We start from the raw sequence: 21,999 nt of genomic DNA on the forward strand, positions 1-21,999 counted from the left end.
GCATTATTGTCTTTATGAGAACGCAATAAAGGGAGATTTCACAGTTGTTTTTTTTCAAATGTAGACCACATTAGACCAGGTCCAGAACCAAAACCACCATACCTACACTTGTCAAATCTGGACCAAATTATCCCAGAGAGGCTAAAGATTCTTAAAAACATAGTTTCAGATTTGTGAAAGCTTTATTCTATTTGTGAAAATGCAATAAAGGGGGATTTCACAGTTTTTTTCATATGTAGACCACATAAGACCAGGTCCAGATCAAAAACCACTATACCTAGACTTGTCAAATCTGGACTAAATTATCCCAGAGAGGCTAAAGATTCTTAAAAACACATTTTCAAATTTGTGAAAGCTGCAATTAAGGGGGATTTCCCTGTTCTTTTTTATATGTAGACCTAGAAGTCTAGGTGTAGGGGTTTTGGATCTGGTCTACATATGAAAAAAGACTAAGCCTAAACTACACCAATAAGGTACGTTTAGGTTTTACTGTATGTGAGCAAAAATGTGTAGGCTTTTTGGATAGTTAATTCACTAATTTACTGTAACATATTAAACAATACCATCTGCATTTAATGCAGCAATTCTAATCAATTGTATTACAGATTTAATAATAACACGCAGGCTTGTTGAACTCTTATTGCACATAAAAGACTAAAACTACCAAAGAAGTGTTCGGCCGTCTTAAAGGGCTGCTGTTTTTGCAAGCCACCAGGTGTCACTGTGTTTTCTGTGTTCGAAGCCCCAAAGCTTTGAATCTTTTTCGGCACAAATAGAAAAGAAAGTCCCAAAGCTTCATAAGGCTTCATTCGCCCATCACTAACTTTAATACTCTTATTCTTAAACGCACAACATGTCATTTTCTGCTGCTAGGGGTCTCTCAATCAAAACAATAACAAAAGACAGAGTTTGGTGACGTTGTGTTGGATCATGGGAGTTGTTGTCTTCATCACTATTGCAGTCGCTGCAGTCAGTTTCTCCCAGTTAGGATTTCTGTTTATCATTCAGGATGTTTTGACTAGGAGCCGAATTATCCGCAGTGGTCTTCTCCTCTCTAAAACAAACGGACCCGGTGGTGAGATGTTTCTCCAATGCTGTTTGGCTTGTCAGGGAAGGGAAGTGAGCTGAGCTGCTGCTAAAGTTTGCTCAGCTTGTTTCTCTGATAACTTCACATCTGATGACTAAAATCCTTCATCCGGTTAAAACATATAGTTAAACAAAATCCGAGATTTTAAAAGTTTGTCGTAAAATTGTGGCTTAAAACTGGATACAAAGTCAATCTATTACAGCTTCTGGCAGACCCAAGGCATGCGCAAAGAGGATATGACGCCATTGACAGGCGACCAAATGTAACAGACCGTTATCTTGAATAAAATTACAGTAAATGTAGTTACTTTTTTTTTTTTATTAAAAAATATGAATTGATTTTTGGAATTCTATGAATCGATTTTGAATCGGTAGAGCTTGAATCGCGATTCGAATGTGAATCGATTTTTTTGCACACCCCTAGAATATAACTTTTTAAACGATGATCTAAAAAGGTGCGGATTAATTCTCTGTCACTCAACAAACTAATCAATTAATTGACATAATATTGAAATAATTATTTCAACTCAATCCAAAGTTCCCTGTTAAGTAAATGTTGCTTCCATCTCCTTTGTAGCTACAGAATCTCCACTAACTGGAAAGGAAGTGCTGCAGGAGACCTCAACACAACCCTCCATACAAGAAGAGTCTAACCTGAGTGTGGCTGAGGTCCCCTTCCCCTCTCAAACCAGTGTAGATACGATAACACTGATGGGAACTACTGCTTGGTTCAGACAAACTTCAAGATGTCCAAGGAGGAGGAAATTGGAAATGACTGTGAAACACAGGATGTTATTTTTTTATTACAATCATGATACAAGTTTGCTTCCATGATTATTATATACTTTCCAGTTCATTTATTTATTTAGCCTCTTGATTGATTGATTGATTGATTGATTGATTTTATTTGACCAACTATAAAATATGAAACAGTACTCTGTGTCATACATTAAAATACATAAATAGTCAGGGATGACACAATAAAGCCCAAAGACTTATTTCCATTGTGTTCCCAATCTTAATGAAGCATATAAGGATTTGCAGAAACAGAAAAACCTACCAAGATATAACAGATATATAATAAGTAATTTTCTCCATTTTACATTTCATCAACAAGTATAAGCAAACTGTGCTTAATAATGGGACAGTCAAAAGCCCTTTTGCAATCTGTGGATGCTTATCCATAGGAGTCCTCTGCCCAGGTGAAGGGCAGGGGACTGCATCACCCTGCGGCCAAAAGAAAGATTTCTTCTTCTGTAGTTTGGCCAACAGGTGGCAGCTGACACACCAAAATTACTCCATGAGATTGTATTTTGGGTTACTGTAACACATATACTTTGCTCCCATGGTACAAAAATTAGCAACGGTCAGTCAGCAGCACAATCAATCTCTGTCTTTTAGCATGGGTTCTTGCTTGTAGAATATTACAGCAACGTAAGTTATATAAGTGTATAAACCTGCCCATAAAATGTGCAGCCAGCGGTTAAATGTCAGATCATACAAGTTCAGGTTATCACCACCTGACAGTGTCTGGGCTGCTGCCCTGAAGCTGTGCTGGTCCTGGTTGAAATGAGCAGGAAGTAACAATGTAACAATAACCCATGCACATCCCAAAAACTCTGTCCTCTATATTCCCACTCTGCATGTATTGCTTTCGATCCCAAACTTAATGATCCAGATCATAAATCTATTTTCCACATTAATAGTGAGTGAGACACACAATGAAGATACATTAAGGAGTTAAATAACTGAATTAGAAGACATTCTGAGGAAAGTATCATAGCTGCACATATGCAGGTCTCTGAATCCAATCAATTGCAAGAATTCTGTATTTTAAATAGGAGTTTTTTTCAGGTCGCACAATTACATAAGTCTGCGTACAGGACTGCGGTGTCAGAGAAGGGTGAGTCGAGCTCAGTCTGTGTTTTGACGATGAGCGCAGCAGCAGAGAGGAGAACTGTTGGCCTCTCGAGTCTAATCTGGATTTAGAGTTTCGTCCGGTCTGCGCTCCCAGTAATCCCATTATTCTGTATTGGGTTGACGCCTCCTGAAGCAAGCTGGAGCAAGAAGCGACGTCGAACAGTGGCGACGTGTTTTGTTTCTCTTAAAGCTGAACTGTTTATTCGGATACAATCTTTTTGAGGGAGTTTGGACGATTTTGCAACGAAGAGTGACTCCAATCTGAGTGAAATTGAGTGAATATTTGTTGCCTGCGGTCGGTGGATGGTGCGCATCTGCGTGTGCAGCACACCGCGCTCTGCAGCATCCACACTGATCACTGCAGCGTGCACTTGAACCACATTTCAACATGCCAAGATTCAGGTAAGTGCTCTGGTTTTACTGATAGCAGCTAGACGCCTGTTATTTTGTAAAGTGCCCCAATCAGTGCAGCAGAATAGCTGCATTTTTAAATATAAGACTTGCGAAATTGTCTACAGGTGAGGACAGAGAGGGAACAGATTTATGTAGTGAGGCTCTCTTGAAATTGCACAAAGTTAAAGGGGCTAAGGGGACTCATTTGAATGCCTGATCGATGGTTTGGCTCACATTGTCCAGTTAGCCTCTTTTAGCCCTGGAGATATTGTCTTAATGATTTGCACTAATGAGATGAAGTGCAGCTTTACTAACACTGACCATGTGATACCCAGACAAACACAGAGTCCTGTACCTTATATGTGTCAGTCACCAGGGTCAAATGGTAGTTTAAGGACATGATTAAGCCTTTGAAATAAACCTCCCGCCTCCGTGTGCACAAAGTGGGACGCATATACAGTCACATTTACTCATACAGCACTCCAACTGGGGTTTTATTAAGTTTCTCTTTGAGAGGTAACACATTCTGTGTCCTTTTGTATCCCGTTGTCCTAGTTTAACCAGGATAGAAAGGCAAAAAAAGAGGACAGTGTGGGAAAGACATGTGATAGTTTTTTTTTGGGGGGGGGCAGGATTCAATCCCATGCCAATGTCAGGGCTACAATGGGATTTTCTGATGGTAATGTAATTTCTTCCTCTCCCTTTTAAACCATTTTAAGTGATCCACTACTGTCTACTCATTGATAGACTATTTAATGTACCTGTCTCATCACTGTCAGCAAATACACAGGGTTTGATATCATTTTACCATGTGCCATTTTGATCACCAACTAAAAACAAAGTAGTTTGCATGCTAGAGGACAGATAGACAGCGGCTCTGTCATGAGGCTTACTAACTTTTCATTAGGCTTTCAATACCTCCAGTTATTAAAAATGTCTGTTAGTCAGCAATACCTTGTCCACACTTGCTCTCAAAAATTTCAGACTCACTTTTTCATATGTCACATATATGGTATCACTCAGGGCTTCTCTGCTGTAACGTTAAGACGATTAATTGGTGTGTTGATTGGCAGAAAATGATTCTGCAACTATTTTTTAAAAGCCATTAATCGTTTGTTTTTAAGCAAAAATGCCAAATATTCTTTGATTCCTGCTTTTCAAATGTCAGAATTTGCAAAACAAGATATTTAAAGAAATTTCTCTTGGCCCAGAGAAATATTGACGGGCATTATATTATCTCATAATGTTTTGACATTTCAGTGACGATTAATCAATTGATAAAGATCAGCAAGCTGAGAAGTAATGAAAATAATCATTCGTTGCAGCTCTAATGTGACATTTCTTTTGGAAAATGTCATTAAGTACATTGCAATTGGACCAAATTTCTCTGTTTTCTCAATTAGGAGCATCAAACAGGTTTCACATGCCATTCGGTCATTGACATTTAACTACATTTAAGAAAATGTCCTTTACTAATTATAAAACAGCAAAATCTGCTCCATTTTTGACTCTCAGGGGACAAACCAAAAACTTGGGTTCCACGCTTCAGTCCTCTGATGGTTTTCCTTCCTTACTGCAGAAGTTCATCCACAACCCTAACTGGAAAGCTGCCAAATCCCAGCTGACTCTGTATTCCACAGAGCAGCAAAGGTTTTCCTCCTCCTGTCAGCACGAAGTGATCCAAATTGACTCCAAAGTAGAAATTGATTTTGGTAATGCAGGGCTGTCAGGAGCTGCTTAAGCACTGGTGGAGCAGCACTTCTGGTTAATTAGATTTGACAAACAAAGTGCAGCAGGTTGATGCTAAAAGTTAAAATCTTTACTTATAAACAGTGTGCAGAGAAGTGTAGAAATAACGGGGGAGCCAATGAGAAAGTTAAATCAGGCGAGCAACATGGTAACAAACTATCTGTAGCCTTTCATCAGGTCCACTACTGTTACATTTTCTCTTGCTGCTTTTCTGTGTAGCCTTTCATCAGGTCCACTACTGTTACATTTTCTCTTGCTGCTTTTCTGTAAAAATGTGGCCTCTAAATAGCAGGAATATTACTGTATGATCACACTATCATCTTCTGTTGTGTGAGGAATCTGTCTGCAGCCTTTGTACGAACAAGAAGATTTAAATAAACAAACATGACCTAACTAAAACAAAGATACAGAAGTAGAATGACAAAATTATCTTAAGGCTCCCCTTACTAGCATCTTTGGGGCTGATAAGTGCCTGCATTCAACAAAAGTAGAATTAGTATTTTCGTGTTGATTATGTCTAATAAGCTTGGCTTTTACTGATATTTGTCAATTTTCTTATCCTGCACTTCTCTGTAAGTACAGACACTTTGTATTGATCAGAAAGCCAGTTTGTGACTATGTGTGATACCACATCATGTGTGCATGTGGCTGACAGTTTGGCAAGTAAATGAATATGTATCTGCAAATGTATCTGGAATTAAAAGACCATGATTGGGGCACCCTTGTAGCTCACGTGGTTGATGGTGCGCCCCACGTACCAAGGTTCAGTCCTTACAGCAGGGCATCCCTTTTCTGCATGCCCCCCCCCCTTTCCTGTCTACAGACTGATTGCCCATTCATCAGAGTGAATTCATGTCCTAAGTGTCTTAATTTCGTAAAAGCATCTGTAATATGTAGGATTACAGTTAATCCGCTGTGAAGGGCTTGTTATACATCCATGAGCCCCGATTTCCTGAGGGAGTGTCTAATTGTTGTGCTTTTGAAGGCACGATGAACAGCAGTTAGGGTGTGGTTGGAAAAAAGGAGCTTGTTTTCCCAGTTAAGCTCATGGTATGGAGAAGCGTAAGTCTTACTAATAACTGTAACTGAGCTCTTACTCTGAGTCGTAACTGATCATTTGTTATCTGAGTGATGACAACTGGATTATGTGATGGTCCAGATTGTAAATCTCAGTTACAAAAACCATTGCATTTCTCATGAACAGTTCCGTATGATATCGTAGGAAGTTATGCACAATAGATGGAATGATGAAGGGAGTGTGCATGCATATTTATCTCTGCATTAAATGTGTTGGCTTTCATCATCAACACAAGCAGATGCTGTCACAGATGAAGATGTTTTCTCTCTGTTTTACTTCAATCAGACTTCAGGTAGCCGTTGCTTTGAATTCCTGAGCCATCTAGAAAAATCTTGTCAGAGGATGTAATGAGTCTTCAACGTCTGCAGGCAAGGTAACACGGGAGAAGAAAACTTGCACAAATATTTGAAATGACACGAGAAGAAGTCCAGTTTTGTACTGAGTATCTTTCAGTACTCCTTGGATAAGACAAATGTGTCGATTAGGCACAAACATGCGCTGACTGTTAGATTAAAATCTCTGTGCTTATGGTTTCTTATGGATGATTGATTCCAATAATAAAGCACTCATCCACCCCTAAATTATCTCAGACTTTTATGTGAATTGACAGCACACACAGAGCCAAACACACAAAGTTCCCTGCGTCCCTGCAGAGGAGGAGTAAAAAGGTCAAAGGAGTAAGTACAGAGGAGATTAGAGTGAAAGGCTGAGAGGTGAAAGGGGAGTGAAAATTAGAAAAGCAATGGAGAGGACAGGAATAGGAAGAAGGTTAGAGCAGCAGATGAACAAGTAACAGAGAGGATTAATGTTAACTGTTATGCTGTCATTAAAGGTAATAATGTTGCTATGAGTTTGTTAAAGCTGTTTATATAACCATGTTTAATATATTTTTTCTTGTTTGTCACCATATTTCCAGCATCCAAAATGATGAACAATAAGCTACCCGGGGAGGTTGTTACAAGTGTACATGCAGTCAAAGACTCCCAGTACTAGCACCATGCTCCATGTCTTCAGGGACACCGTTTGGTCCACCACATTCTCACAGTAGCTCCTGGTTGACTGCCAGCATGGAAGACAGCAAGCTCATCTTCAGCCTGGATGGCCACGATGACGGTCCCATCGTGGCCTTTTCCAAAGACAAACCACAGGACCGGGCGAGCCAGCCTAACATCAGCCTGGGGATGGATCTGGACCTGAGCCTAGGTCACCACTCCCAGTCCCCCTTCCTGTCTCACTCCCCCTCATCCCCGGGCTCTTTAGCTGATCTGTCAGCATCATCAGCAGATCTGCTTGTGACCACCAACCTGGTCAAATCCTCCTCCACAGACCTGAAGCCGAGGGAGAGCAGCTCCCTGCGAGGCAAACCTCTACTCAGCCTGGTCAAGTCCCTGAGCACCGAGATTTCTCGCCGGGTCGAGCCAGAGGTCAACCTCTCCAAGTCGGACTCCAAGCTGCATTTGCATCCCTGGAAGCAGCCTTCCTGTCCAAAAATCAGGTCTGAAGCAGGAGAGCTGAATGAGAATGATGACTGGGTATCACCTCCTTCCACAGGCGGCATACCCCCCTCTGAACCTCGGGGAAGCTCGCTGATTGCTGAGCTGGAGGACACACGGAGGAAGTTCTCCGAGGCCATGCAGGATCCGCTGAGCATGCTGAGTAAGATTATGGGGGACGAAAGCCCCGGCAGCCCCAAGCAGGGGAGGGCTTCTTGTCCCGGAGACTCCACGTCCTCCCAAGGCAGCTGTGGAAGAGACGGGGGTAGTGAAGACGCAGACCTTAAGTGCCGGAGGAGAGCTGAAGGGGAGCACAGAGGTGTGTGTGACACGCCTCTGAGACGACTGCAAAAGGGCTCCTTAACGAAATCCTCTGTCTCCCTAGAACGCCACAGCAGTGACAGCCATTTAGAAATGCATACTTATGGAGATAAGATTCAGGTGTTGGAGCTCCAGAATGGGTCCAGAGGGACACATCATAGAACTTACACCCAGTCTCGAATCACAGTGCCAGGCTCATCGCTGCCTCTTCACTGGCTCTTTCCTGTGGGTCTTCTTGCTTATGGTTTCTTTGTGTTGCCCCTGCCCTCCTATGTGACTGGTCTGTCCGTGGGGGTCGCTTGTGGCTTTATGTTGGGTCTGGTGGTAGTGTTCATGTTTGCCCCGCGACGCTCATCTGCCAGAAACAACAGGGGCTTTCGTTTCAGTAAATCCAGACCCCTGATCATGGATCCACTGGATGGAGAGCTCACAGATCCAGAAATCCTAGAGGTAATAGATGAGTAAAATACAACAAAGAGAGGCGAACATTAAGGGGACATATCATCTACATTTTGTCTCTTTCTACTTTTAACCAGACTTCACTTCTTTGTTTCTTTCGAATGTAATACACATGTGAGTGCAGCAGAGAGCAAGAAGCCACTTTCTGTTTTCCTGTTACAGATTTGGCTACATGGAAATGAGGTTCATCATCTAATGTTTGAGAGATCAAAACAACAAACAACAGCAGCCATGTGAGGCAATGGATAGCTCTAACGATAGTGTTGTCAGTGGTACCTAATGGATTAGTTTTGAGGTCATTACTGCACAGAAAACTGCCCTGAGGCACAGCAGGTTCAGCATCTAAAGAGCATTTTGATAATAGCTTTCTCAAAGCACTTCTTGACAGCTCTGCTGAGAGAGTGGCTGCCTCAATAAATGCAGAGTAAGCATTATAATTTTTATGAGGATAGAGGAGTTACTAACAGAAGGCTGTGGGCTGCTTCAAAGACTGGTCTGCAGTGTTAAATGAGATGTATTCTGCCATGTCTCATGTTTCCTCTCCTGCTGAGCTGTATTGTCGCAGTTTGCACACACTCACTGCGAATTTAATTTGCCTGAGTAGATTTTTACCAAGTTTACATATTTCTGTTGATATAAGCTCAGTCAAATGCACCTAAATATAACCTCAACACCGTTTTAAATATCAATTCTGAAAGGGAAATGTGAGGTGATTTGTGACTGATTCATACTTTTCTGCCAGGGCTGGATGAATGAGACATTCAGCTACAACCCTGAGACCTTCCACCCCTCCATCACACACTCTGTCTATGTCACCCTGGAGGACAGCCAGCTGCGCCTGGCGTACCCACGTGCCAACATCCCCCGGTGGGCAGCGTTTGATGAGACGTCCCATGAGGCTGTGTTTTTGCGTTTACGCACTTACAAGCTGGCTAACTGTAAGGTCAGTGCGTGTGTATATATATATATATATATATATATATATATATATATATATATATATATATATATATATATATATATATAATATTTTAGTTTCTAGGTCCCAGGGGAGCAGGCATGTCCCTCCTCAGAGGGGAGTGAAAGAGAAGATGACCTCTCGCCTGAACTCTTATCTCTCTGCACCCACATTGTCATCTAACACGGAGGTGAAAGACCGAAGGATTATGACTAAAGTGATGATGCTCTGAATAAACTTGACCCGGCTATTGTCCCAGTAGCATATTGAGGCAGCTGCTGCACTAGCTTCCAATAGGGTGATAGAATAAAGTACAACACACAATCTAATCAATGTGCCAAGCACTTTGGCAATGGCAAACTGTCAACCAAATGTCTGCCTGCCAGCATCTCTTGTAGAAAGAAAATATAGATTTAAAAAAAAGGACATTTTCCTTTATCATTCTTTCCGTTACTTTTAATCTCAGGTGTCTCTGTTGCCGCCTGGTTTGGCCCGCAAGAGGATCTGGAACAGGAAGTACCCCATTTGCATCACTTTGGCTGAAGGAGAGGTAGGGGAGGAGAGTATGGTTGAAGGGCAGGAGGAGGAAGAAAGGGCAGAGAGACACATCATTCAGGACCACCATCTTCCTGTCACCCTGTACCTGTTTGGCCGCACAGGAAGAGAAAAGGAGGAGTGGTTCCAGCACTTCATGTCTGCAGCCAAGAGCAGTGTAAGCAGGGAGGAGAATGCAGGTAAGACAATGTTTGGAGTTATGGTGGTTGGGAGCAATTTAGTTTCTTTTAAACATGCATACAGTCGTTGAGTTGAATTGAGTGCAGGAAAGATTGATGCTCAGAATTGTACTGTTTCTGTGAGTCTTTGAGTTATATTTACCAGCTCCTTCGGCCCACTTACTTCATGTCTGTCTTTTCTCTTTGTCACTCAGAAACACCATGTGGTGGAGACGGTGCTAAAGAAAGCACAGACGAGCTGCATGACTTTCTGGGAGCTGTAAAAACAAGAACACTATTGGAGTACAGCACCTACATGATTCAGCTGATTGGCTCGCAGAGCTGCAATCCCACCCTCAGCCCCTGCAATAGTGACAAGGGAAGCCCCACAACCCACAAGAAGGTCAATGAGCAACACTTTTATTTAGCTTTTAGATGTAGAATCGGGTCAAATATCACAGCGCCGGGAGGTTGTAGAGGGATGTATGCTCCACAGGTTTCATTTACAGCATGAGCAGATATATGGACTTTGTCTCTGCTCTACTTACCCTCTGCATGTTATGCTAATACTCTACATAACCCACATTGATCAGAGCTACTACAATGTCAGCTACTGTTCTGCTCTGTACTCAGACCAACCTTGTTCTAGGATGCTGGCTCAGCCAAACACATTCCTGCTGATTAGACCAAATGTCAGTGCAGAAATAGCAGATATCACCTGGCTGGAAGGATATTATGAGGAACTGACTGCAGCATACCTGACTGAGCTGCTTATCCTGGTTTGTGTGGTTTGGGATTGGCACCCCACATAGAGACAGTCTGTCCTGGTGTTTAGAGGAGGAAGAGAGTCGGCATAAATGGGGCTTGATGAACATGAAACAGTGAAATGAACATTTGTATCTTGCATCTAGGTCATATAACCTCTGAAAAAATGTTTCTGCAAGCGTACAGTATATATGCCTTTCATGGTTTCATTTCTGTGTTATTCCCTGCAGATTAGCAATGAAGAGCACAGATCTGGAGGTCAAGCTGGAGCTGAGCCCAGTGCAGGTTCAGTAGCAGATGGATGCTCTGCAGAAGGCCAGCACACCTGGGTGAACTCCCTGGTGGGACGAATCTTCTGGGACTTTCTGCAGGAGAAGTACTGGACCGATCAGGTGGCACACAAGATCCAGAAGAAACTCAGCAAGATTAAGGTGAGGGTGGATGAGTAATGCGATTTATTTTTTAAAGGTTAGTTGGAAACTGTAGTCCTTGGTTGACAAAATGATTGGTTTAACTGATGCTCTTTGTTTTTATATTCACATTTATCTTCGTATTCACACCACCATCAGCAGCAGCATCATCATGAGTGTCATACTGACTAATGACATGGCTAGGCAGCATTGAGTATTCTCACTATACATGTGTTGCTCGATAATATGACCTGAACATCAATGCTGGTTTGTGCATAAGGTCAAAAGATGTGACATTAGGCACATCAATGCTGTAGCTCTCTTTCTTGTGTGTGTGTGTGTGTGTGTGTGTGTGTGTGTGTGTGTGTGTGTGTGTGTGTGTGTGTGCTGATAATGCACTCCCTCTGGTGCATTTGACTCCCTCTGGTTCCAAAGGCAGGAGGTGGGACTGAGTAGTGGAGCACTGCTGATGGCACTGCAGCATCTCATTACTCATTTCCTGCTCTCCACTTTGACACACACCATCCTTTTTTTACTATCTTGCTCCTCTGTCCTTCACACACACATACACACTCGTACACACTGCAGGTTTCCACTGCTTGCTCATCTGTTTGAAGTAATTAGCTTCCTCTGTGGAGCCTATTTCTATTTGTTTTGCACAGATTCCATGTGGAACTGTTTATATCTGACATGAACGTATCATTTCTACTAATTAAAAGGCGTTGTTTGTCTTATTGTAGTTGCCATACTTTATGAATGAGCTGACTCTGGCTGATCTAGATATGGGCACTTGTCTACCTCAAGTCCTCAGCACCTCCACACCTACACTGGATCGCAGAGGTATAGTTGTGTTTTCACACTCGTACGTATGTTGCATTGGATAAATACTCATCTATACACGCTCTTGCTTATACAACTATTGGACAGGTTGCTATGAAATTTAGTACAGATATTCATTGTGCAGAGAATGTTATTTACTTTGGTGATCCCCTGACTTTTCCTCATGAGGTTGACAGCTAACAACTATTGGATGGATTGCCCTGAAATTTGGTACATGATTAATTGAATAACTATTCATACAGCGCCTAAAGTTGCATGCTGGTGACATTTCACTCTTAGCATCGCTATGCCTAAGTAAAGCCCCACAGAGCCACTAGCTTGGCTGCAAACTCTTAGTCGTGTTTTTTCTTTTCTATACCACTCTGTATGTGAAAGAGTCACCAAATAAGGTTTACCCAACTATCTTATCTCAGACACAAACCTGCAATCAGCTTAGGCCATGATCTCATTTGTTGCATTACAAAGTATGTCGCACCTGCCCTAAATGCTTTTCGTTGTCTCATGCTTAAGAGATTAGCAATTATCTTGGCCTTGACTAATCTTAATTTACAATAACATGCCAAAGCTATCCTCTATTGGTCTAATGTCCCTTCTGCAACAACACTGTGCCAGGCTAGATCAAGAAGAGCTGTTGGCTTGTTAACAAGTCTGATCTCTGTACTACGAAGCAAGATTTGGCGTTAACGTGCTAACTTCAGGCTCAACCCAGGGTTTTCTGTACTACGAAGGTGGATCACTTGTGATCGGGTTCAGTCGCCGTGGTAACTTATGCTGAACGCCTAACCTGGTCGGGAGCAGGTTAAGTTGGAGATCAGAGATCAACCGGTGTTAAAGCACCGCCTACCGACCAATCAATACTCGACTGATAACGGTGTCACCGTTCTTAGAAGATCAGCTGGAGCTCGGTGGAGAGAGAGAGAGATGTGCGCTCATAAAAGTTAAAACATTTAGAGACCGACAACCTCGTTAACATTCCCTGATGGGTATCTTTATGAAAGAGATTTTCAGCGGAGGGAATTACTTATAGGCTGTTTGTTGGCTTCTTTAGCCGTGTGTTGCCAATGCGCACATCGATTTAAATTATGTTTTTATGTTGTTGTTTCTTTTTATTTTCTCTCACGATCGCGTACCACTGCTGGGGTTGCAACTGAAATAAAAGCCTAAAGCAACGACAGTTTATGGAAAGCAAAAGTGTAATTATGGTCAGATCTTGTGCCTGACTGATGGGGAAGTGACCAGTTTAGTCTAATGTATTGTAGTGGGTGTACTGTACTGTATATTGGCCAGAATCTGCCTTTGGGGGAGGAGGGGGGCATATCATAGTGGGGGGTCTGGGTGTCCTCCCCCAGGGAAGTTTTAAGCATCAACGACTTCATTTCCTGCATTCCGATACACTTTTATGCACCAATTTATGGTGAAATACCTCCATTGAGCCTATGTGAAGAATAAAGCACAGATGACAATTCAAAATATATCAAACATATAATGAAAAGTATGTTGTTACGTGTCATTGGGCATTTTTAAGTGAGTAGCCTATATGGAAATCCTGGAGCTTACTATCACGTAGACTACACCACGGGATATTGATAAGCTAAGCGTTGTGATTTACGCATAACAGCGTTGGCTTTTTTGCCAGCTTTCCTTCCTGCGTTTTGCCTGTAAAACCGTGTCTGTGTTCTTCATATTTATGTAGAATTATAGTTTGCTCTTCTTGTTTAAAATATGCAGCTCTGGTAGATGTTTGCGATTGGTCGTGGTGCGCAAACACCGCCTCTTTTATGTGAACGCGCGCGCCGCTGGATTGGGAAACCCTGGATTGATTGAACTAGTTGATAACCAGCGTCGTGATACAGCTTATGCGGGACCGCGGTTGTTAGGTTAGGTGAAACCGGATCACTGAAAGAAATCCAGGACATGTTGATCTTGATTCGTAGTACAGGCCTCTGATCTGATCTTACCTGCTACCTGTTTGTTTTTTTTTCTCTTTATCCCCAAGGCCTGTGGCTGGAGCTGGAAGTGGTGTACACAGGCTGCCTTCAGATGACCCTGGAGACTAAGATGAACCTGTGTAAACTGGGTAAAGATGCAGAGGACGAGGCTCACAGCGTTCTAGAGACACAGCAACTGGGGTGAGGCATTTCCCTGTTTCATATCCCTCAACAGATAAAGAGAGAGTGTGGAGGTGGATGTGAGCACACTTGAGGAGGAATGAATGAGTCTTCAAAGATCAGTAGTTTGCATTAAGATGTACCACTGGTGTGTGTTTCAGCTCTAAGCCCAGGCTGTGTATACTGGCTGATAGTGATGAAGAGTCATCCAGCGCAGGCTCGTCTGATGAAGAGGAAGTCCCCTCATCTGAGCCACAGGGGTCTCTGGGAGATAAGAACGCAGTGTTAGCAGCTGAAGGGTAAATTAACAACTTTATAACACAGATCAAATATATCATGCATTATAGGTCACAAAACTGCACTGCATTGTAAGCATGTCACACTTGTGTTTGCATCCTAGGCCAATTTTGCTCAGTCTGACTTGTCAAACACAGATGTAACTAATAATGTTGCTAATTGCAGACATAATGGACTTAATGACCTTAATGATGCTGCACTCCAGTTATAGCAATGCAGTGCAGCATCGTTATGGCCAAATAAGTCCACCTGTGCTTCTCCTGCTATGATAACTTACTGTCAGAGCACCTTAGCGTCTTTTGTGCTCTGTTAGTTTGGGCCAAATTTAACTGCCATTTTTTCATGTACACAACAGAAACTACTGAGAAATATGTTTAAAGTAACACACAGTTAATGTTCTTGATGTTATTTCAATAAAATCCAACACGCCTCCTTTAAGTTACTCCAGTATTGTTACCGGTGAGGAAAAATGCAGGAGCATTTTTCAGGCCTTCAAAGACAGGAATGACAGAAAAAGTTTTGAAACCACTGACTTACATACTGCAATGTATATTCTGATATATTGTAGATTTCAGCCGTAATTACAACTTGTGTTGAAATGAATAGTTATTTACAAGCCAAGGTTTTTGTGTAAATAAGGTAATTTCCACGTGATGTGAAGTTTTTCTAACCTATGACAGAAAACACCTGATGTGGCACCACTAATTTGGTTGTGTCCAGAAGTGGAAAATGCTTTTACAGATTCACAGTCCTACTCTGCATCTGTGATCATGTCCTAATCCTTCCCCCAGGCACACTGGTGGCAGCACAAGTAGGAAGATTTTGAGATTTGTGGACAAGATAGCGAAGTCCAAGTACTTCCAGAAAGCCACCGAGAACGAGTACATCAGGAAGAAGATAGCTGAGGTGTCCAACATGCCTCTGATGCTCAGCGTCGAGGTCCTAGAGCTCTCTGGTACTCTGGCCATCAACATCCCACCTCCCCCTACTGACAGGATATGGTACTGACTTTACTTGTTCTCTGTCAGTTCATATTAAAAAAATTCTTAGATTTCTTTCTTTCTCACGCAGTCTTTTTCCCTCGTTCTGTCCTCCCAGGTACAGTTTCCGGGTGCCTCCCAGGTTAGACCTGCATGTGCGACCCACGCTCGGGGAGAGGGAGGTCACCTTCACTCATGTCACTGAGTGGATCGAGAAAAAACTCCAGTGTGAGTTCCAGGTCAGTCAATCAGGGAATCTGTCGATATTGCGGAAAAAGATCAAATTAATGATTCAAACATATTCTGTGAAGGTATAAGAGGAGTATGAGAAGTAGCATTTCCCATATCATTTAAAACAGTGAGCTCATTGCCCTAATTGTTAAACATGGTTTTGTTGTCCTTTTCCCCTCAACAGAAAGTGCTTGTGATGCCCAATATGGACGATCTATATCTGCCCCTGATGACATCTGGCCTGGACAACCCACCTGCATCCCACAAATCCTCAATCCATTCCTCATCCCACCAGTCCTCCATGGAGGAGTACCTGTCAGAGTAGTGCCCCTTTGAGGCCACAGATAGGATTATGTCAATGCAAAATAGCCATTGTGTGCAGCGATTGCCGTGAATCTCTAATGGATTCGGAGGCTGCTGCAGCTGGGTACCGGCTTCATCCTGAGTGTGTTGGTTGTAACCAGTGCAGGATAGATGCCTCCTGAAGGCACGCTGAGCACGGCAGCGACCTTGCAATTGTGAAAATGGTGTTAAAGTGCCCCCTACTGTGAAGATGATGGAACTGTACACCAGTTACAGCACATTATACACCAAAAGGGAACTTTTTTTAAATTTGATGCCAACACTGAAAAAAAGATGCAAAAACTGGATGTCTTTACTGCACATCAAAACAAGGTTGTCAATGATAACCAGTTTTAAAATAATGCTGATTGAACAAACTATCCTAACATCCATTTTCTAATCCACTGATACTGTTACGGGTTGTGAACATGAGATGATAATGGTAATCCTGATGTTCAATCAAGCTACCATGGTGCATGTTATTTCTGAACAGTGTTGATATGCTCATGGATTAGTCAGTGAATAAAAACAGAATCTATGTTAACTGTGGAATTAAACTGCGTACAAATAAATAGAGGTTGTAGTCAATGCAGTTAAAACACAAACACACAGCATTTATGTATCACCAGTGTCTTTTTACAAATGGCACAAAATACAGTGTATTTGAAACCCATTGTATGGGAATTGAGATATGAGAATTTTTTTCAGGCCTCCTCGGTCAGAGGCTCCGGCAGTGTTTTCAGGGCATCCTTCTTCATAGGCCCCTACAAGTAAACCAAAGGCCATTGTTAAAATAGCACAGAAGGATTCAGCAGTGATTATGTTAACACTGGAGAATTTCCTGGTAATCGGATTTGTGTGTGCATCAAACTGTTTTCCTGCTCACCATAAATGCCCTCTTCTCCTGGGCAGTTTGGAAGCGGCCATGACCAAATTTGGAAGTGGTGTCAATGAACTTGAGCTCGATGGTCTCCTTGGACTTGCGAGATGTGTGCACGAGCAAAGACTAGGGGGGCGGGGGAAGGAAAGACACAAAGATGTACACTTACTGTACATGTCCTGCAATGATGTACTAGGAGCCGTACATTTTACTTTGAGAATAAATTAGATACAACTGTGTACTTATACTGCAAGCTGCATGTAAGATCTAAAATTAAATTAAAAATCACATACCTTTCTGAGGGTGAGGACACGTTTCTTCGTCCCGACCACGCAGCCCTTCACCATGACAAAGTCATTATTCACGTCACCATAGTGGGGGAAGCTTCCCTATAGGGTGGACAACAGGGAAGTAGGGATAAAAAAGGGAATGAAGGGAAAATGAGTGTTCAAGAAGAAATATGCTATCGCTTCTATAAATCTCGTATATATAGTGCATAATAAGATATGCCCTATAAGTGAGCACCATCACCACCACCTTATAACCTGTCACGCAAAAGTGGTAGAACTTATAAAATAGTACTATACTCATAATACCAGCAGAGAAACATGATGCATCATGATGCATTATAATGCCCTGTGCAGTGTTGCAGTATTACATTATAGATATGGGTTTCTTAGAAAGCCTTTCTTTAGTACATATTATAATCTTTAAAAATGAGAGTACCATGGGCGTGATGGACTTCTGGCTGGTGTCGTAGCTAGTGGAGGCATTGTTGCGAATCACCTTTCCATCCTGGACGTGCACAGCCTTACCAATACGGTAGATCTGGGGACACAAGGAACTCAAGCATGGATACACAGCATTATAGCAAACCTACCTATGTATACTTATTTTATTTAATTTTTTTAGATCATTTTTTTATTGTTATTAGCACCATTTATTATAATTTTCAATAATAATTTTCTTGGTTGAAGTTGAGCCGGCTAGCCAAATCTTCCTCTGCCTCTCAAGCAGGTGTAATTTAGAGTCATCAATAAGTAACAAAACAATCGGGTCAGTAGGAATTAGATATCCTATCACATCAGATATTATTGATGTTGTTTTATTCCAGAACTCATGCACCTGTTCACACTCCCAGACCATGTGCAGGAAAATTCCAGTTTGTTCAGGCTGACAGAACATACAATAGGGAGTGGGAGTGGCTTTCAAGACATATCTCTTCTGAGGAGTCCAATATGTCCTATGGCATATGTTGAAATGGATATACTGGTGATTTGGGTCCTTGGAACAGTGAAACATCTTGTCCCAAACTGCCTCCCAATTAATTGTGTTCCCCTCAGGGCTCAGCTCTCGTTCCCATTTCTTTACTATTGGGAGTTCTCCTATGGATACTTGCAACAGCTTAGCATAAATCTTGGACACTAATCCTCTCACCCTATGTATACTTATAATAATATGTCATATAACAAAAGCTTTTGGTAACACTTTACTTGAAGGTATCTACATAAGAGTGACATGACACTGTCATGACACATGAACCCTAACCCTAACCCTAACTTGTCATGACAAAAACCGAATGACACTTAATGACAGAAGCGTCACAAACGTTTATGACTTGTTTATAATGTTTATGACACGTTCATGACAGTGTCATGTCACTCTTATGTAGATACCTTCAAGTAAAGTGTAACCAAGATTTTTCCCTAAGAACGGATGAAGATGAAGTCTTGAAGGGGTGAAATTGGACCTCTAACTCCCAGCTAACCTTCTTGTTGAGCTCAGTGCGGTGATGATAGCCCTTTTGACCAGCACGAGCTTCGGTGTACGCCACACGGGCCGGATGCCAGGCTCCAATACAGGCCACCTTCCTCAGACCCTTGTGAGTCTTCCTGGGAAGCTTCTTTGTGTGCCAACGGCTTGTTACGCCTATCATCACAATAGAGACAGAAATAAGTATATATCCGAGTACATTTTACAAGTCCTTGGACCTGCACAAATAGTCATAGTACACTTCTAACCTTTGAAGCCACGACCCCTGGTGACTCCAATGATGTCAATCATCTCATCCTGGTAGAAGACGGCAGAGACAGGCACAGCTTGCTCCAGGCGCTCCTTAGCCCAGTCCACCTTGTCAGAGATGCTTCCCCCGTTTAGCTGCACCTCTGCAATGTGGGCCTTTTTCTGCGCTATGGGCAGCAATCGCATCTGGAAATGGAGAAGCCTGTAAACCGCAACTGAAAGGAGTCCAAAAAATCTAGAAAAGTTTTTCTAATGATATCTTGCTATACTTAGATGCATTATTTAGGACAGGATCATGTTTGAAATCTTCAAAGTTCAATTACCACAGCCCTGATATTTAAGAGCACATTTTGATCCTATTCCCACTTCTGAAGCTGAAACCTGCACAGAAAAAGATCCCAGCAACACTGTTAAGAGTTGAGATCTTGACAATCTTCATTTTGTTTGCTGCCAACATAAAGGTTTTCCCTTGGCAAAGCCTGGGTGAGCAGCCAGGTCCTGCCCTGAGAATTATTTTTAAACTGCTATTTGAAACGGCACCCTCCTCCAGTGCTCCCCCTTGGACAGAGTGTAATAGTCAGAGTTGTTTGGCTCTTGGCAGCAAAGGGATTTGAGATGTGGCAGCTTTTCTTTCCATTGCACGTGGTCATCTAGATAACTCTGACACTTCTGCCCTTTTACAGGGGTGCATTCAGTTGCTGCCAATATGTGACTAGTTGCCAATCATTAGAACAGGGGATTCTGACTGACGTGGGATGACACAGCAATTGGATTGTGCTTTGAATGTAGTTGTTAACTGGCTGGCCTACCTGAGAGTGAACAATAACCCTGATTACTGAACAGTATTTCTTCATCTGAGCGAAATCCTTGTCCAGCTGTTTCTTTCCTGTCTCATCCTGCCACTTCTTACTGTACTTGGTGAAGGCCTTCTTCTTGCTCTTGTACCTAAAACACAGAAATACCCAGTAAGGCAGCAACTGTGTTGTCAATTTGCTGCACATACAAGGGAACAAAATGTACACACCAGTTTTTATAAAATCTGCGCTTGCAATCGTCACTGAGATGCTCAGCAAAGATGGTTTTGAAGGAACGCAAGCCACGGACAGTCTCAATGTATCCCACTATCCCCACCACAATGACTGGAGGAGTGTCAATGATGGTAACCGCCTCTACTTCCTCTCGCTTTGCTTGCTCTGTGGAAGAAACATTAAAAAAAATTGTCTGCTGAGATATTTTAACTGTCAGTATTCAGAAAAACTCAATCAAGCATAGCATTTTAACGGATATGTGTGGTATTTCATGATTATTGAACAATATACAGCAAAGAAAGGCAAAAATATGCAATAGAAAAGAGATAGCCATTGAAGCATATATTTTAGGATGTTTGACCCCACCACATAGCAAAAATTACAGAACAGTATATAAGCCATTAACATCCTGTAACAATGTAATAATATGGTAATGTTTCATGCTGGTGCTTCCAGAAGCTAAACTGCTGTAGGTTCTGGATAGAACCAAGTAAGCTACATAACACAGTAGGGTACCATTTAACTTAAGGGCCCATTATCCTCTCAAACAAACAGCGAACATCACTCATCACTTTGCTCACTCCTCCCATGCATCCATGTTACAGTTAGTCCAGTCGTACATACTGAGGCCAGTGCGGTGCATTTCCCTCAGTGTGTGGGTCATGCCAGCCTTGTATCCCAGGAAGGCAGTGAGGTGGACAGGATGGCTGGGGTCATCTTTAGGCCATGTGCGCACCTTGCCCCTATGCTTCTTGCAACGCTTGTGGGGCAGGAACCCCATGTGTCCATGGCGGGGTGCGTGGAATTTACGATGAGACTGGAAAGGCATAAACCACACAGTCACAGTCACTTTTTATTTACGTGAAACCCAGATAATCCCATGGAAATGTAACCAAGATGTATTACAATTATTTTTACAATAATACCACAAAAACTACAGTAGTATATTAAGAAGACACACAATAATCCATGCCTGTACTTAGCATAGCAAATGTAATCCTCTGTCCTGTTTTTGAACAACTGCTTTTGGCCTAATTTCAAAAAGTTGTTATAAAATGAAATGCGACATCAGACAAACATACTGTAATAGAATCAAGTCCCCTAATCTTCAGGTGTGTTGCCTTCCTGTTCAGGCCATGTGTTTACTTTCTGCAGTGGTTTATTTGTTCCATTCAATATGATTCAGAAATCCAGCACCGGACGAATAATAAACAAAACTCAGACGATGGGATGTTACATAAAAAGAAGTCACCATTTCAGTATTCCACATGGTCTCCTCAAAGGTAGCCATTACAAGATAACTTTTCAATTTGCTTCAACTTGCTTTTTAAACACAGGCCAACCAAAGTAAACCACACAAACATGCATGTAGAAGACAATACTGCAAATCAATGTTTCCTTTATAGTAGAAAAGATCCCAAAAATGAGAGAAGCACTGACCATGTCTGCTCACCGTCCAGTCGATAGAAAGAGAGAGGGACCAGTGCTGATGTAAGGGTCATATAAGATGATACAGAGTGTAAGGGCTCTAATTTGGTGTTTGGCCCAGTTGAGGAGACGTATTGGCTTTCAAACAAGGCAATCTCTGCCAAGTCCTGACGTGAGAAGACAGGCGGAGGGAAGAGGGTAAACTCAGAGGTCTGAGGTGGTGGGGAGGGTCAGTGGACAGGAACCACATTGCCAAGAAAGGAGAGAGAAAGGAAGAAGAAAGTTTTCATTCATTGTAAAGGTGGTAACGAGGCCAACATTTACCTGCTTTTGGACAGATACAGTCTTTTATCTTTCTTTAAAGAGCAGCATTCAGCAACATGTGAAAGTTGCTGAATCATTAACTATCTAACTAGAGCTAGTTATCATCCATTATTATATTAAATATCATAACATTTTAAGTGCCAGAAATTCTCACTGGCACACTGTGCACTAGTG

General features: G+C 42.1%; 2 protein-coding genes across 3 annotated transcripts; one reads left to right on the plus strand and one right to left on the minus strand.

The window, feature by feature from the left end:
• The first annotated feature begins 3,016 nt into the window (after nt 1-3,016).
• LOC116059352 (testis-expressed protein 2-like) lies at nt 3,017-16,687 on the plus strand. Its single transcript, XM_031312374.2, has 12 exons — nt 3,017-3,408; nt 7,143-8,490; nt 9,242-9,442; nt 9,924-10,191; nt 10,386-10,573; nt 11,166-11,366; nt 12,086-12,185; nt 14,182-14,314; nt 14,455-14,592; nt 15,382-15,591; nt 15,689-15,809; nt 15,986-16,687. The coding sequence occupies exons 2-12, from the start codon at nt 7,231-7,233 to the stop codon at nt 16,124-16,126; spliced, it is 2,961 nt and encodes a 986-aa protein (XP_031168234.1). The 5' UTR covers nt 3,017-3,408; nt 7,143-7,230; the 3' UTR covers nt 16,127-16,687.
• LOC116059353 (60S ribosomal protein L3-like) lies at nt 16,390-21,778 on the minus strand. Of its 2 annotated transcripts, none has more exons than XM_031312375.2 (11): nt 21,514-21,778; nt 20,698-20,890; nt 20,070-20,238; nt 19,855-19,990; nt 19,045-19,231; nt 18,792-18,952; nt 17,750-17,851; nt 17,317-17,412; nt 17,030-17,149; nt 16,757-16,907; nt 16,390-16,704 (listed from the first exon to the last, which is right to left on the minus strand). In XM_031312375.2, the coding sequence occupies exons 1-10, from the start codon at nt 21,514-21,516 to the stop codon at nt 16,848-16,850; spliced, it is 1,227 nt and encodes a 408-aa protein (XP_031168235.1). In that variant the 5' UTR covers nt 21,517-21,778; the 3' UTR covers nt 16,390-16,704; nt 16,757-16,847. The 2 variants fall into 2 exon arrangements, with proteins under 2 accessions (XP_031168235.1, XP_031168236.1); XM_031312376.1 differs by having other exon boundaries at nt 21,510-21,590.
• Nucleotides 21,779-21,999: the final 221 nt, after the last annotated feature.

Source organism: Sander lucioperca, chromosome 21 (genome assembly GCF_008315115.2).
Source record: "Sander lucioperca isolate FBNREF2018 chromosome 21, SLUC_FBN_1.2, whole genome shotgun sequence".
Classification (NCBI taxonomy): Eukaryota; Metazoa; Chordata; class Actinopteri; order Perciformes; family Percidae; genus Sander; species Sander lucioperca.

What these genes read in the sequence shown, in the direction of transcription:
- LOC116059352 (XM_031312374.2), top strand. Translation starts at nt 7,231, where the DNA reads ATGTCTTCAGGGACACCGTTTGGTCCACCACATTCTCACAGTAGCTCC. An exon ending in CAGATCCAGAAATCCTAGAG is followed by an intron (nt 8,491 to 9,241) that starts GTAATAGATGAG and finishes CTTTTCTGCCAG; the next exon opens with GGCTGGATGAATGAGACATT. An exon ending in CTAGAGACACAGCAACTGGG is followed by an intron (nt 14,315 to 14,454) that starts GTGAGGCATTTC and finishes TGTGTGTTTCAG; the next exon opens with CTCTAAGCCCAGGCTGTGTA.
- LOC116059353 (XM_031312376.1), bottom strand. Translation starts at nt 21,575, where the DNA reads ATGACCCTTACATCAGCACTGGTCCCTCTCTCTTTCTATCGACTGGAC. An exon ending in GGGTTATTGTTCACTCTCAG is followed by an intron (nt 19,232 to 19,854) that starts GTAGGCCAGCCA and finishes CTCCATTTCCAG; the next exon opens with ATGCGATTGCTGCCCATAGC. An exon ending in GCACTGAGCTCAACAAGAAG is followed by an intron (nt 17,852 to 18,791) that starts GTTAGCTGGGAG and finishes TTGTGTCCCCAG; the next exon opens with ATCTACCGTATTGGTAAGGC.